Source organism: Polistes dominula, unplaced genomic scaffold (assembly GCF_049000335.1).
Source record: "Polistes dominula isolate Pdom_NZ unplaced genomic scaffold, Pdom_raw_medaka contig_16, whole genome shotgun sequence".
Taxonomy (NCBI): Eukaryota; Metazoa; Arthropoda; class Insecta; order Hymenoptera; family Vespidae; genus Polistes; species Polistes dominula.
The window spans coordinates 3,722,912-3,740,251 of record NW_028301040.1 but is presented as its reverse complement, the minus strand read 5'-3'; the positions used below and the strand labels follow the sequence as shown (position 1 = coordinate 3,740,251).

General features: G+C 27.9%; 3 protein-coding genes across 4 annotated transcripts; 1 reads left to right on the top strand and 2 right to left on the bottom strand.

Annotated features, from left to right (window-relative positions):
* Nucleotides 1-107: 107 nt before the first annotated feature.
* On the bottom strand, nt 108-4,673 carry LOC107064916 (regulation of nuclear pre-mRNA domain-containing protein 1B). The gene is made up of 5 exons (XM_015318112.2): nt 4,372-4,673; nt 3,423-3,721; nt 3,208-3,342; nt 2,351-2,626; nt 108-2,247 (listed from the first exon to the last, which is right to left on the bottom strand). Exons 1-5 carry the CDS (start codon nt 4,520-4,522, stop codon nt 2,098-2,100), a joined length of 1,011 nt encoding a protein of 336 aa, XP_015173598.1. The 5' UTR covers nt 4,523-4,673; the 3' UTR covers nt 108-2,097.
* Nucleotides 4,674-4,838: 165 nt separating this feature from the next.
* iPLA2-VIA (calcium-independent phospholipase A2 VIA) lies at nt 4,839-8,801 on the top strand. The gene is made up of 3 exons (XM_015318084.2): nt 4,839-5,379; nt 5,474-5,564; nt 5,979-8,801. Exons 1-3 carry the CDS (start codon nt 5,153-5,155, stop codon nt 8,028-8,030), a joined length of 2,370 nt encoding a protein of 789 aa, XP_015173570.1. The 5' UTR covers nt 4,839-5,152; the 3' UTR covers nt 8,031-8,801.
* Nucleotides 8,575-17,340, bottom strand: LOC107064824 (uncharacterized). 2 transcript variants are annotated; one of them, XM_015317903.2, is made up of 5 exons: nt 17,216-17,340; nt 16,038-16,165; nt 10,604-10,781; nt 10,449-10,536; nt 8,575-10,367 (listed from the first exon to the last, which is right to left on the bottom strand). In XM_015317903.2, the coding sequence occupies exons 2-5, from the start codon at nt 16,147-16,149 to the stop codon at nt 9,672-9,674; spliced, it is 1,074 nt and encodes a 357-aa protein (XP_015173389.1). In that variant the 5' UTR covers nt 16,150-16,165; nt 17,216-17,340; the 3' UTR covers nt 8,575-9,671. The 2 variants fall into 2 exon arrangements, with proteins under 2 accessions (XP_015173389.1, XP_089031013.1); XM_089174887.1 differs by having other exon boundaries at nt 16,038-16,268; nt 17,216-17,339.

Below are 17,340 nucleotides of genomic sequence, written 5' to 3'. Positions count from 1 at the left end.
TTGAATATTTTTCTTATTATACTCCTCAATTTTAATTCCTAAGAAATATTACATAATGGTATATGTAAAACTTTATGAATTTAACTATTAATCAACTCAACAAGCGATAACGTTCAAAACATTTATTCATATTTAATTTTTCTTGATAATTATTACAGTCTTCGCGTTACACAATCATGCAATTTGTTGTTTCTTAAAATATTATTACATGTTACACTGTAACACATTAATGATACAATACTATTTTATTGGATAGTATCGAATCATTGAGAATTTTAACAGAATGTGAAAAATACTATTTGAAAATAATTCTATTTTTATAATTAATATAAATCAAAATGTATTTTACAAGCATAAACATTGTATGTCAATTATTGAAAATTTTGTGTCACTTCAAATTCGTTCTTTATATCATTATAGTACAACATAATTTAATTCGTTATATATACTCGTATATAAATCTATATTGATTTCTTAATTTTGATTTTGATTAAACAAATAAATTCGTGTTTTATTATACAAGAGATAGAAAGAGAGTTAAAGAAAGATAAAAAGAAAACAAAATTATTTTGTAACATAAAATTATAATGTGCTTCAAATATATTATTATAATGGAGGAACAATTTATTTTTAAGGAGATAATTATATATATCTACAAGTGCTTATTTGTAACAAATAAACTTTTCTTTCATTTCTTTTTTTTTCTTTCTTTTTTTTGTTATTGTAATTTTATATACGTATTAAGAAAATTTATAGTAATCCGGCATATCTTTGAGAAGTCGTCGTCGTCGTCGTCAAAAAATATTTTGTACATATAAGTGGATTTAATATGAAGTGAACGATGTTGGAAGAACTTTGTTTTCTTTTTTTTTTTTTTTTTTGCAAAAAGAAGTTTCACATTTCTTACAAACAAACGAAGAAAAGAAACTTTATACATTTATATATAGTAGATTCATATACAGGGTGAGTCACGGAACGTAACCTTTCAAAATAAATCATAAAATACATGTAAAATGTGTACAAAGTACATTTTTCATACACATTACATTGTATGAAAAAAATGTTACCTAAGTAATTAAACTAAATTAAAGGGGTAAATGTAAATCCAGAAAAAACTTAGGCATTCCATTTAACAAGATAAGCATCATGACTGTAATATTTCATTAAAAAAAGTATCTTAAAAAAAGTTTTGTTTATCATTACATTTGCCCCCCCCCTCCCTCCGCCACTCCCCAATTTAGTTTAATTATGTAGAAAACAATTTTTCATACAATGTATGTATTACGAGTTATTTTAAAATGTCACGTTCCGCTACTCAACCTGTATATATATACAAATAGAAATAAAAGATAGATATAATGTAATAATAACTCGTAATAAATTAATTTCGAAAATTTACCCGATCACTATAAATAATCTTTATATATGAATGAAATTCATAAGTGTGTCAATAATTATGAAAGTAATCTAAGTCACAATTTAGTTATTTCACACAGCACATTATTTTAAACTAAATAGAATCTTGAAAAAAAACAAGAGATACATGACTTAGACCACTTTTATAATTATGGGCATAAATAAGAATAGTCATAAAACTATTACAAAAAAAAAAAAATAAAAAATAAAATAATTGAAGTGAAAACCACAGTGTAACACACTTTTTTTTTTTAATAAACAATACTTTTTAACGCAGCAATAAAATTATCGTTTAAAGTTTCATTTGTGTTTTTGTTCGCGTGCATTATTTGATATTAACAATTATTCATCGAAAGTGTAAAGTTTGTAGTATCTAATTTATAAATTTTTTCTTTTCTTTTTGGTCTTTTTTTTTGTTTTTTCTTATCAATGAATCATCATCAGTACATTTCCTTTTATATTGCAGATTTATATAGGAGAATAATGATCGGCAATTATTATTAATAATATTATATTCTATTTGTGTAATATTTTTTGGAAAATAAAGTCAATATACGAATCCTCTTTCTATCACAATCGACGAAGCCCAGCATAAAATGATTATACATTTGTACCGTATAAAACTCATCAAATGATAATCAAAAAAAGTTCTTACATGGTCATGCTTCATCAAATATTAGACTAATGCATAGAAAATAAGTCACCAGCTGAAGGAAGTGGAGCAAGGCCTCCTGTTACGTCCGGTAATTGCGTCAAATCTGGTAAATTAGAAATATGGGATTTCACTTCGGATCTAACAGCACATACTTTCTTTAATTTTTCTTTATAATCCTAAAAAAAAAACAAATCGAATATATTAAGAAGAACGTTTCTTTTTCTTCACAAATATTCATACTTTAAATATTAATATTTATAATTAAAATAGATATCATACCTCTAGTGTTGTTTGTGCCTGCTGAAGTAATTGTCTTTGCGCTAATGTGTAATCTCTAAGCATAGTTAACAATCTTCTTCTATCTTCCATTTCAGCTTGCAATCTTCCATTATAATCAGCTAATAATGCTGCTGCTTCATTAACTGCTATGCTTAATTGATCAGCCGCTGATCTATCAGCGAGATTTGCCAGAAGCGACACTTCTGATACTTCTGGTGGTAAGGATGCAATACGTTCTCTTACACCAGCATCAGACGATGCTGTATTTTCTAAATCCTGAAATATAGAAGGCCTTTTATTAGTATATTTGCCTTCCGAGTATTTACTTTTGGAAGTGTATCCACGTAATATAAATTATATTCAACTAAAATTAATAATTTTTTGTGTGTAGATATACATATGTAAAAAAAAAATATATATGTATATATATATATATATATATAAATGTACGTAAATAAGATATTCACACATGTTTTATATTCATGATCAAGCAAATGAAATGTTCATTTGTACATAATAGAATATAAATTATTTCTATATCGAAATATAAGGTTTGAGGGAACAATAAAGAAATAATTTAAAAAAAAACAAACAAACAAAAAATAATTAAAAAAAAAACAAAGAATAAAATAGGTAAATTATATATCCAGGAACTCGTACAATTATTTGTCATTGGATTTTGGATGTATTTAATAATGTGAATAAGAGTATCACATTAAGAGAGAATATGAAAATGAATGCATGCATTTAATGTATCTTATGGACTCAACATGTATTTTTCTATGAATATAATAGTTTATTAGCTGTGATACATAGTCCGCACGATTATTATTTCTTTTTTGAAAATTAACATTAACCATTAAAGCTTTGATTAGTTCCTCCGTTTCTGGTGGATCACCAGCCGGCGTACGCGGACTTAAGGTTACGTGAAGTTCTTTGGTACCGTCCACTTCGACTTCAGTCTCGGATTTTTTCCTCTCCTTTTTTTCTTTCTGAAATAAAATGTAAGAAAAATTAATATATAAAATTATAATACAATGATAGAAAAAACAAATCAATTAATATTTTTTACCTTTTCTACTTCAACTTTTGTTTTCTTTTTAGGTGGCGGAGTTCCTGGTTCTTTAACGGTGTCTAAGAAAGCCGCTTTAAACTCTGCTATTTGCACTTTATCATAAACACCTCTCTCTTCCCATATTTGTAACAGCCTATTTAATCTTTCCCTGGTTTTTTCATCAAATCCTTTCATATGTTCAAACGCTTTGGGCAATACTGTTTCAAATTCTTTGCCAAATTCAGGACCTTTCTTTTTACTATTCTGGATAACATCATTTGCCAAATACATAAACATTAACTTACGATTGTCCTTCACTGGAAAGATGTAGAAGTTGTTTTTTTTTAATATTTTAGGATACCAAAAGAAAGAGAAATACTATTAGAAGAGTCAATATTGTTTTTTTGTTTTTTTTTTATTTATATAATTTTATTTATATTTTTATATATACAATAAAAATTTTACCATTATAATATTACAATTAAATAGAGTAAAATATATTTTTCAAATTAAAAATAATCATTTTAAACGATATGTACGTATTTTACAACATTTTTTGGTCGATCTTAAAAAAAAAAAAAAAAAAAACAAATAATATCATTTATTACAAATCTCTCTTTACATAATTAATTTTGTATAATTACACGAGATCAATTATACACCTGATAATCGAAACAATAATAAAAGAAAAAAAATTACAAATAACATTTAACACAAAAAGAATGTTTAAACAACATTATTTGACGATTACGCGTCGTAAAAAATGACAAAAAAGTGCATTTTATTTTCTAACCTAAAAATAATTGATCAAGTAGGATCGATCTTTGATACCATTCGATGAATATATTATTTGTTTAAACAACATATTTATGTTACATTTAACTGCAATTTTAAACGCATTGTGTTGATAACTAATAGAGAGGGAGGAAAGGGAGGGGGAAAAAGAAAAAACCTAACGGTAACATACCTTTGCACATCTCTCTGAACCAGACTTTTACGATCGTAGGATGATGTTTTCTGTGATGTATTAACCAGAGAGAAAGTGTTTGGATGCTTTGTTGTGATGGATTTAAATCCATAAGTCTCTTAACAAGAGCACTTTCTGTAAAACCTGTCATCTTTTTTTAGATGACAATATCGTTAACCAACAATTAAACAAAACTTCGTCTTCTTTTAAACTGACCTCGTGTATGCATCTATTCCTTTACCGAAAAACGAGTGACGAATACTACTACTACTCTTTGCTTCTTCTTCTTCTTCCTCTTATTCTTATTTTAATAGCCTTGAAGATAGCAGCGCTTCCACTTTTTTCGATTCTAACTAGATGACACTGTTTAACGATTAAAACTAGTCACCAATTTGTCACTAGTAATATTTCAAATAATTCGTAATGACCAATAAATGTTTTGTTAGATTATTCAAATTTGATAAAAATAGTGTTAAAAATTAAATTCATAAAGTTGATATATAATTTTGCATTTTAATGATAAAATGTTGGTATCCATGATATCCCTATATATCAGCTGTTATGTGCGTGACGTCGGTTAAATAGTTTTCGTTTTTGTTAGGTTAGTCGAATGAGTTGTCAAGATAATATCGGTAATTTACCTCGTATACTTTTTCATCTTTCTGATGTAATGATCTATGTTATTTACGTAATGATTTAAAAATTGATAGTCGAATAGATGATATAAAAGTTCTACGGATCTCGATACTGAGATCAATTAAGTTTAAAGAAGCATATTATCATGACGTGGCTTGGTACAATCGCTAATAACGTCCTGCGTAACATTGTTTTTACGGCACCTCCGCCTAACATAGTTTTAACTGTCAAACCGGATCAATATAGTAATCGGCTTATTCTTTGTCGAGAGGATGGTATTGTCCTGTATGGACCTGGGGAAAAAGAATCTAGCCATAAATATGAGATTATCCTTCATAGACCCTGCACAGAAACCTTGGATCAAGCTTACAGGTATATTATTATTATTATTATTATTATGATCATTATTTTTAATTTATATTTTTACTTTTTTTTATTAATTTAATATTCTTATTTTTTCTAATAGCTTGTATCGATCGGATGAAGTGGAAGACAGCGAAATGCGTTTCTTGATATTCAAAGATAAAGTTCCTGTTTTGGTTCAAATATCACGAGAGGTATTTATTGTTAGATTTATGAGGGTGGATTGAAAAGTTTTGAGTCTCAAAAATAAAAAAAAAGAATATTTATTTAAAAGATTATATGTACACATATCTTTTCATTCAAAATTTTTAAATTCATCCATGTATTACGATTATTACTATTGTATATTTTTGTTTAGATACTTCCAATTTTATTTTATTAGTAGATTATGTTAACAGTTTTTTTTCCATTTCTTTCTTTGTTTGTTTTTTTTTTCATTTCATTTATTTATTCATTATTAATTGAATGTACTGAGCAGTGTGCTAAAATCAGTGACATATATTTTGTACTTATATTATAATATTTATATTGAAAATTGATTATTTTTTATGTTATTCCAATTGAAAAATCAACAATCTATATGAAATAATTTTCTTTTTAAAAAAAAGATGTCCAGCGTGAGCAAGATACAAAAATTATGCGACACTTTAGTAGAACATCCAACGTGGACATTGGCACATCTAGCAGCTCATTTTGCTCTACACGAAGCGTTTAAAAATACGTTGGTAAATAGTCAATTGAATAGCAGCTGTTTAGAAACTGGAATATCACCGTTGCAGGTAGCAGTACAGACTAAAAATTTATATACTGTACAAATGCTCAAGGCTGCTAATAGTTCGTTGGAACATACGGATAAACGTGGGAACACGGTTTATCATTTTGCAGCAACTTCAACTAAAGATATTATTTTAACCATTAAAGGCTTACCAAATAGTTTAAATAGTCGAAACGACGATGGTTATACGCCATTACATATTGCTTGTATGAACGATGAACCAGAATGCGTAAAAGCTCTTTTATTAATCGGAGCTGATGTTAATATTCCACCATTAGATGGACAATCTTCTAATCCAGGATACGTAGGAGATTTCTTACACAGTAAACCTAATGTACTTCATTCGGAAGACATGAGATTTGGTGGTACACCTTTGCATTGGTCTTACAGTAGACCTGTTATAAATGCATTAATTGAGCACCACGTGGATATAGATGCTGTTAATTTTCAAGGACGTACAGCTTTACACGTTATGGTCGTAAGAAAACGTTTGGATTGCGTAGTGGCTTTATTGAGTCACATGGCTTGTGTTAATAAAGTTGATCAGGATGGTAATACTCCATTGCATTTGGCAGTAAAATCAGGTAACGTAGCTTTGGTTCAAGTTCTTATTGGCTTTGGAGCTGATATAAATGCAGAAAATTGGAATTCCGAGACACCAAGACATTTGGTTAATCTGAGCGATGACAGAATACTTTATACCTTGCACGCTGTTGGTGCCCAACGTTGTCCACCTAATATGAAGGATTGTAAAAGTAGCTGTAAATACAATGAAAATTACAATGGTATTATACCACCTGAATTACAAAGATCTGTCCCACGTACTATCTTGGATCAAATGTTACATGTATCTGGTATGGAAACAATGGCATCGTTAAGAAAAAGGCAGATAAAAGGTGGAAGATTATTATGTCTCGATGGTGGTGGAATTCGTGGATTGGTATTGATTCAAATGTTGTTGGAAATAGAATCGATCTTGAAGAAACCAGTAATAGAATGTTTCGATTGGGTTGCTGGTACATCGACCGGTGGAATCCTAGCACTTGGCTTGGCATCAGGAAAATCATTGAGAGAATGTCAAGCTTTGTATTTCCGTATTAAGGAAGATGCTTTTGTCGGTTTTAGACCATACAACAGTGAAGGTTTAGAAAATATATTAAAAGATTGTTTAGGTCCGGAAACGGTAATGGCCGATATAGAAAAGCCTAAATTAATGATAACAGGTGTATTAGCCGATCGGAAACCAGTAGATCTGCATCTTTTCCGTAATTACGAGTCACCGAGCGAATTATTAGACGTTCCGGTATATACTCAATTCAAAGAAACGTTAGCGCCCGGAGAACAATTACTTTGGAAAGCTGCACGTGCTACAGGAGCAGCACCATCTTATTTCAGAGCTTTTGGAAGATTTTTAGACGGCGGTCTTATAGCTAATAATCCAACATTGGATGCAATGACCGAAATACACGAATATAATTTAGCATTAAAAGCTGTTAGACGCGAATCCGAAGCTGTACCACTCTCGATGGTAGTTTCATTAGGTACTGGATTAATACCCGTCGAACCATTAACCGCAATAGATGTATTTAGACCGGAAGGTCTTTGGGATACAGCTAAAGTTGCCATGGGTATTAATACTTTAGGATCTTTATTAGTTGACCAAGCCACAGCTAGCGATGGAAGAGTTGTAGATCGTGCTAGAACCTGGTGTTCTATGATAGGCGTACCGTATTACAGATTTAGCCCACAATTGACCTCGGAAGTAGCCATGGATGAAAAGAAAGATGAAGTACTGGCAGAAATGATATGGACTGCTAAAGCCTTTATGCATGCTAATAGAGATCAAGTTCAGGAATTAGCTGCTGTGATAAAACAAGACGTGTAGTATGTGTGCCATCTATATATATATATTTAAGTCTCGAAGCCGCTTTTTAGTGTTGTAGATATTAGATTAGTCAATAAGTTTGTACGATTTTTGTCCTGTTATTTACATGGAACAAATCGCGCTGACTTATCGGTCAATCTTTTGATTAACTGTTATAATATATATATATATATATACAATGTATATATACACATACACACGTGCGGTGATATTATTACTGATATTAATATATTCAGAGAATTTATTTATTTTTCGTGTCAGTTGCACACATTAGATACCTGATCCAATTGATATAGTTTATTTTGAATAATAAGTTCTATTAAATAATCAGAGATCTGTTTAAATATATCTCGTAGATGTACATTTACGATCTTTGAAAAATGTAGTTTGTTCTAATTGTAAGTAGATAGAGTCTTCTTAATATTTGTTTTTTTTTCTTTTGTTGAATTTTTTTTTAACGCACATTTACTTGTTTGCACGATACAACGATTTAACAGGACATATATTATATTGTAATTTTTTTTCTCATTTTTTATACGAATAGTTTAATTTTTATATTAATACCTTTTTTTTTGTATCCCCGTTATAGTAATTTTGAAAGATTCGTAAACGCGTGTTAAAGGAACTTGTAAAAGTAATAAAATTACTTAGATGATATATTTATGATTCTCATATTTTATTGGAAATCTTTGCGGAGAAAATATATATATATAATATATTTAACAAAAAATAGAATAATAATAATAATAATAATAATAATAATAATAATAATAATAATAAAAGAAAAAAGAAATAGAGAAACGAATTAATTAGAAAGCCCAAAGAAAAGGGACTGGTAAATTTATTTTTTTGTTCAAACTGTTTTTTTTTCCATCTCCTATCTTTTCTCCTTTTATATCACGAATTTATCATATACCGATTATAATAATTTTAATCATAATAATAATAACAATAATTAGCTGTCTCGATGATCCGAAGGTTCCCAAATAATAAAAAATAAAATGAAGGACTAGAACGAACACGTAAAATGAATAACTGTTGATCTCGATGTATAAAGAATATTATCAAAAAAAAAAAAAAAAAGATAAAATAATTTACCTTTCATTATAGTATAAATCATGATGAAATTAATATTCTAATAATAAATCTAATTATATATATATATATCGTAAAAAGAAACCTTGGATTATCAAGGCTATAAATTACAAATTTCTAATAACTAATTTATTAATTTTGCAATCACATAAAATAAATCACTTGTTTCTTATTCTTCTTCTTCTTCTTATAGTTTATTTTTTCATTTTTTTTTTTCATGGGGATTTTAATGGAGATTATAAAGAAATTCTCAGAAACCCACAGTTTTTATTAGATGTAGCAATTAATTCAGTGCCTTTTTAAATAAATTTAATATTTATTTATAAAATAATCATATATATTTTTGTGTTATTCTTTGAAATAGTTTTTTTTTATTATTTTTAACAAAGGTCTGTCCATCTTTTAGGCAATTGTTGAATTCCTTGAAAAAATGATGGTCATTTTGATGCAATTTAATATCAAGGTACTTAATTAAATTGTTACACCTAATACTTTGGTTTCAACGAAGAAGAAAATAACAAATAATAGGTCGAGTTCCTAAAATATCTATCGTGGACCCATATAATAAGGAGCCTGAGACATGGTCGCTGATATGTAAGGATAAAAAGTATGCGCAGGCATAGTTTGAGTTTGATAATCATTTTCTTCTTGCATTGTATAAGCTTCTGGTGTTGGATAATATTGTCCATGTATACAAGCATAAGATTTACCATTTGTGGTCATCATGTCACTTTGATATTTCAAACTTTCCGTGTAACTTTTGGCATCGGGATACTTCGGTAAATCGTAAGGTTTACTTATTTGCGATTCGGAATATTTTGGAATAGATTCCGCGTGATATTTGCTCGTTGCAATTTCGTGACATTTGCTTGGAGAAACTTGATGATACTTCATCGTTTCGTGACACTTCATTTCGGTATAATTTTTCATATTAACGTCATATTTGTTTGACGAATCTAAGGATGAAGTTTTATTGGTTGGATGATGATCCATTGGATATTTAATCGTTTCGTTTATACTCCAGGAAGCTCTGGATAAATCGTAAGTACTTTTGGTATCTTGATAAGTCGGTCTTTCGTAAATCTTTGCTTCGGTATCGGGATAAAGACGAGAGTAATTACAATCCGAAGTAACTGGACCTGTTTCTAATGGTGTTATGGTTGTTGTTAATCCACGATGTATCGAATCCCGATTACCGAATACTTGATCTTCCGATTTTGGTTTTCTACGTCGTGGCTGATACTACAATCACAATTTATTTTATTAATACAAAAATTAATTATAAATTTTTAATATTAAAATTAATTTGATTCATTTAAGAACCTTGTAATGTGGATGTTGTTTTTTATGGGCATTCCTAAGTCTTTCAGCTTCCTCGATGAACGGTTGTTTCTCACCGTCGCTTAAAATTCTATACAAATAATAAATAATACCGTTTATTGTTTTATTTAATAATCATTTATCTTAGAAATAATTACCTCCACAATTTTCCCAATGTTTTTGATAATTCAGCATTATGCAATTGAGGATACTGATCGGCTAATCTTCGTCTTGCTGCTTGTGCCCAAACCATAAACGCGTTCATCGGTCGTTTTACATGAGCGTTTCTTCGATTTCCAGCTCGGGAAGTAACTGGAAGTAACGTCCAGTCGTATCCTAAACAAAAATGATGTTATTTTTTATTTAAATCATTATAAAAAATAATAAAAATTATTTATTCATGATTTATCCGTATAAATATCGCGCCTGAAAGTAGGCAACACTTTATACTTATTTGTAATTACAGTTGATGTATCGTGTGTCGGTAAGATAACAAAATTTTCTATTGCACCTATGATGAAAGAGTTGCATACCACACAGGGGCTTCCCAAAATTGTTTGACCGATAGATGGCATTAGTTATTGCAATTACCGACTGTGTAAAAAGTGTTGCCTATCTACAGGCGTGTATAGATTATTACAAATGGATTTTTATCGAAGATATATTTTATAGAATTTCAAAATGATTTCAAACAAAACTTTTTCCATTAATTTTTAATCATATTGTTTTTATTTTTCATGAGATATAGAAAAGAAACACACGGAAAAAGAAGAAATCTTTTGCAGGAAAAGGAAGTTGAACAGAGGCAGAAGCTTTGCTTAGTTCTGTAAATATAAAGGTGGACCGGAAGCTCGTTCCCTCTTCTTGTCACCTGCGGAATTAGATTGTAAATGAGGTAAAAAAAAAAAAAAAAAAAGAAAAGAAAAGGAAGATAAAAATATATATCTTCTCTCTTGGTATTTCTGTTTAATGTAAAAAGTAAAAAAAGAAAAAAAATATGAACATTTATGATATATTTCATTTCATTCATATTTTTCTAGTTGTGTTCATCTTTATATAACAATTACCCCATATATATCTTTGACGTCGGAAATGCGATAGCAGTTTTATGTCTCTCAAAAGTTTAACTTGTGAGTATAGTCGAGCATGGTGGTCTTTATCGGTTCTTATCATAATAATTGTTATTATTATAATTATTATTACTTGCATTGAGACTTTTCAATCTAACGATAAATTCGTATTGGTCGTTTTGTTTAAAATTTGGCTATCAAAAAGTACTTCGAGTACTCTTTATTTTGTAATTCGTACGATAATCATTTGACTCTCGTTTTTTGTTTTGTATGCAAATAAGTATGGTTTTATAAGATTAGATATAATTTTTTGAAACACGTAGTACGTTAAAGATACAGATAGGGTAGGGTAGGTACCATCCTCATTAAACAAACTTCACTCTTTCGACGATATCTTCCTCTTTTCGTCGTGGGAAATGAACATTTCAACTAATGTAACGAACGCATGCCATAAAACTAACTCTCTCTCTCTCTCTCTCTCTCTTTCGTCTCTCCTTCCGAAATTCGTTCTTCCACGTAGAGTAATATAAATCTTTGCCTTTCGTTTTCTACGTCGCTTTAATTTCCGTTCTTTATATTCTTATGTGCCTAGCATGGAAATCGTTAAGACTTAAACGTTGAAAAAAGAGAGGAAACCGAAAAAAAAGAAATAAAAAAAAAGAACCATTAGAAAGTTAGAATTAAATTACTCAAATTTGTTGCATAAACCTACTTTCAAAAAAAAAAAAACAAAAAAAATTGATTATACACGTACACGTGCGTACACACATTTTAAAATGAATCCAAGTTAATGTGTGAATAGTTTTGTTTCTATTATCATAAATTCGTAGAGAACCATTAAAAATATATATATATATATATATGTAATAAATGAAAAATGTTTAAAAGAAAATATGAAGAAGGAAATAATAATATATATACACGTGGTAGATCGTCACCAGGGGCGTAGACATTTTGTAGAAGCAGTGGGAGCTAATTACGGTAAGGTTACGGTCCACCGATGGCGGTTCTTCTGTCGGCTCCTTTCAACGCCTGCTGGAGGTCCTTCCTTACAAACGGGATATCGTTCCCCTAAAACTCGTCACGAATATCCACCGAGAATATTTTACAAGGAAATGCGGAAGGGGTTCGCACCCCGAAAGCGACAGGAATAGAAAAACTTTCGGGCGAAGTTTTCAATGGTGCATCACGTACCTTTTCTAATCCTATCTTTCTTATACTCGTTCATATCATTTTTTTTTTTTTGATTTTTTAAATATGAAAACATATATTTAACATTATTAATTTATATATTCTTGATCAAAAATTTTCAGGTGAGTTACTTATACTTTGGAGTTCAGGTAATTAGGTTTATAATCTGAAGAATTAGGTTTATTGGTTTATAATTTAAATAAGAAAAAATGATGCTTGTTTGTAAAAGGAATAATTAATTTTTATAATCAACTATCAATTTTTGGCAAACCTAGAATTATTGTTCGTTCGTTTCAAATTTGAATGAAAAATTGTAATGGACATTTCACGTAATTAAATAATAAATTATATTAATTACTATAGTAATATTGGTGAATATTTTACTTTACTTTGTAGTCCAGGTTATTAGGTTTGTAATTTAAAGAATTAAGTTTATTGTTTTATAATTTAAAGAAACAAAAATGATACTTGTTGGGAAAAAGGAATAATTAATTTTGATAATCAACTATCAATTTTTGGCAAACTTAGAATTATTGTTCGTATGTTTTAAAATTTGAATGAAAAATTGTAATTCACATTTTACGTAATTAAATAATAAATAATATTAATTACTATTGTAATATATTGGTGAATATGATTGATCATAGGATTAAGATAAGATAGATAAGATGTAATGTTTTATAATAGAAGAGTAAAAGAGTAAAAGTGTGTGTTGGTAGAAAACGATCAGCTTGCTTTTCTCTGTTAGCTTCTAGTCGTTCTATAATAGGGGGGTTGTATGTTCCTGAATGGACCGGTGTGTGTTGAGTATCCCGATCATCAATGGCGAGCTGTCGTCGGTTCTTGCTACATTAACTCCTTTACAAATCCCCTTCTTACTGATTCCCATCGTTAACGAGACCTCCTTAAATGCTTCGACACCTCGTCTAGACGAGAAATGTTTCTTGACATTGGCATTCGAACAAACCCTGACATCAAATTTTACTTTGAACTAAATCTTACTATTGTATTCGATGATTAATTTAATTATCATAATTAACAAACGATCGTTTTAATTGTTTTTGGTTTTTTTTTGTTTTTTTTTTTTATTTAAATTACAATGGAATATAGGTTTATTTTAAAAATTTATAATCAAAGATATTATATTATGAGTTTGATTGAAAATATTAAAATTTATTTTTGAAATTGCATGCTATTTAATTAAGATTAAATTTGTGTTTTTTTTTAATTAAAATTAATTTCTCTTTTTTGTTGTTGTGTGATATAATTAATAGTATATTTGATTAGTTTAATAATCAAAGTTATATGATTTTATTGTCAAAGTTAGTAATATATTAAAATTATTATATAATATTAATATATAATAAATATTTATATCTAATAAATAATATATAATATATATAATAATAATATATAAATATAATAAATAATTTATATATAATATTATATAAAATTATTATTTAATATTAAAAATATTAAAATTTACTTCGTAATGTCATAGTAATAAAAATTTGATTTCACATTTCAATTTTTTATGAAAACAAAACTTTATTTAATTAATAATTAATAATTGAAGCACAGAGTAGATTCTTATTAAAATTGACCTAATTAAATATTAAAATAAACATTTTAAAGTATCTATATATCTATCGAGTTATTATAAGTTATTCGATAAATATTTCGAATATTTTCAATTTGCAAAATTCAATCATCAACATTTACTTGTTACGAAGTAACAATCGAACCAATATACTTTGTATAATATTCTTTTATCAAGATTTGGATGCCTAACTAAATATTTAAATTGTACAAACTTAATCGATTCTTGTTCTCCAACCGGACATTTCGTATAAACTATCGAATTTATTGATTGGTGGTGGATACCATCCCTAATGTGCGTGGGATCATTTATATGAAATTCAATGGATGATTTTAAATCGTTTGAATTAAAATAAAAATAAGAAATAAAATAAAATTGGACGAAAAAAAAAAATTGAAATAAAAATCATGGAACAATTCTCAGATGTTTTTTTTTTTTTAAATGATTATGCATAGTAATAATTTATATTACTGTATAAGATATTATTACAGAAAATGTATGAGAATGAGAATGAGAATGAAAGAGAGAGAAAGAAAGAAAGATGGCCGACAATAAATCATGTTCTCCTCTCACATACTCATCCTCAACCTCTTAGCCCTCCCTCCTCGATATGTCAGATTAAATTTGGTACTCGCATAATTAGTGGCGACGGTTTCGCTTCGTTCGCAGCACCTGTCGTTCGAAATCTACCCTCTTCCTCTCCCCCTACCTACTTCTACTATTTTACTACCACTATAAAACGCATTACAAACCAGGATGGAGAAATTTTAAGCAGAGAAGAGCCAAGAGAAGAAGAAGAAGAAGAAGAAGAGCGATGGCCGACGACGGGGTCGAGCTTTCGGCACCAATTAAATTTCAAATGAAAAATATCGTCACGAGAATTGATCAAATTTTAATTATTACGAAACAGTTTTTTTTTTTTTTAATATTAATTATTTTATTTCAATCAATGATTTGGAAGATTTTTTTTTTTTTGTATTTGTTTTATTTTTTGAAATTATTTTGCATACTTTCAGCATCAAATCAAATTTTAATTATTACGAAATATTTTTTTTATTTAATATTGATTTTTTTGTTTAATATTAAGTATTTTATTTCAATCAATGATCTGGAAGATTTTTTTTATATTTCTTTTATTTTATTTATTTGTTTTCTTTTTTTTTAATTTTTTTGCATACTTTCAGCATCAATTTTAAAATTCAATCGATTGAGTATTGATACAAAATATATGCGAATTTTTATAATACAATTAGGATTGTATTATAAATTTTCTTTCGAATTAACGATTGAAAAGATTTTATTTATTTGCAAATATAATATTGTAAACCTTCTTTTAATTTAATCTTTGTTGTTCTCAGTTATTTTCAATCGTGTGTATATTTAATAAGAAATATAATTTATATTATAATAATTATTATTTTTATTATATTAGAAAAGATTCTAAATTTTCTTCTAATTATAAAAGAAAAAAAATGTTTTAAATTAATTTGTTAATATGTAAAAAGAAATTATAGTTTTTTTATTAATAATTTTCCTACACCAAACAAATTATTGTCTTCGTTGATAAAAATTACAGATTAAACCATATTAAAAATTAGTATATATGGAAATTTATAAAAAAAAATGGAATTTATCGACATATGATTGATATCACACATTTCAAATAAAAAATAATATAATATAATATTATTAATAAATAATAATTACGAAATATATAAAAATTGAACAAACCTTGTAATAATTTTCCCACAGCATCGTCCAAAGAATTGTTGCAATTTTCTATACCGGAAGTTCCAGCCTTTGCTTCCAATGTTGACAAATTATTAACGTGATGAGCTTCCATCTTTTTCTTTTTTTTTCTTTTTTATTATGGTACACCAACAAAAAAAAAACACTCTCCTTTAAAATATTTTTAATTGTTTTTTTTTTCCCACTTGAAACGTTTTAAATGAATTCTAAATTCTGTAGCAGAAGAAGAACAAGAACAAGAAGAAGAAGAATAAAATAAAAAAAAAAAATCAGGATAATTCTCTTCGAAGATAAGTAAACCCCATAAATGAAAGAGAAAGAGAGAAAGAGAGAAAGTTAATTTTTAAATTGAAGAAAAATAAATGTTCTTATCTTCTTTCTTCCTTATTCTTTCGATAAACTCATAAAGAATCCTCTTCTGACAATATGAAACTGTTAATTACTAACTCATGGGGGTTATCTCGAGCACACAATTTATCTCGATAATGATATATATATACATATATCCTTCTGTATCTTTTTCACTTGAAAAAATATTCAAATATTCCTTGACTTTCTGTTGAACGTGTTTATCAATTTCTGATGAACGGTAAAACTCGATTTCTACCGAGTATTTCAAACTTTCCACGAAGATAATCGAGCGGTGATTTTATTTCTTCAAATTGATCACTCATCTCGATCCCAACATCTCAATCATTCTAATCTCTATTCTATCCAATCCCATTGAAAAAATAATCCTCTTATTAATTATCCACAATTATGTAATTTTAATTTTAAACAATTAATTCGGTTATTATGATATTAAATTTATCGTAAAATTAAAATCTTCATTTTATGAGTTAACAAATAATACCCCACAGTCGTGTGAAGAAAAATATGTGGTTGATCCAAGTAATTGAATAAAAATTAAGGAAATTTAATTTGTATAATAACACAGATATGACGTTATGATTAAAAATAAATAAATAAATAAAATTAATTAATTAGAACAAAAATCATCCCGAATTAATTGCTATCCCTGATATTATTATATATACAATTAAAAAAAAAATACATTAAGATAATTGCGTAAAGAAAAATTGTTCGATTATTATCTAAAGATGATAATTAAGATTAAAAAAAGTTGATGAAGATGATGATGATGATGATGATAAACGTACGGATTTTATCACGGGAGAGAAGACACACGAATGTGAAGTTAAAATCCGATGGCCGACTGAGTGAGACTGACGAAACTTTGTAACTAGAAAGACACCGGATAGGGAGGTAGAGAAATCGGTGAGAG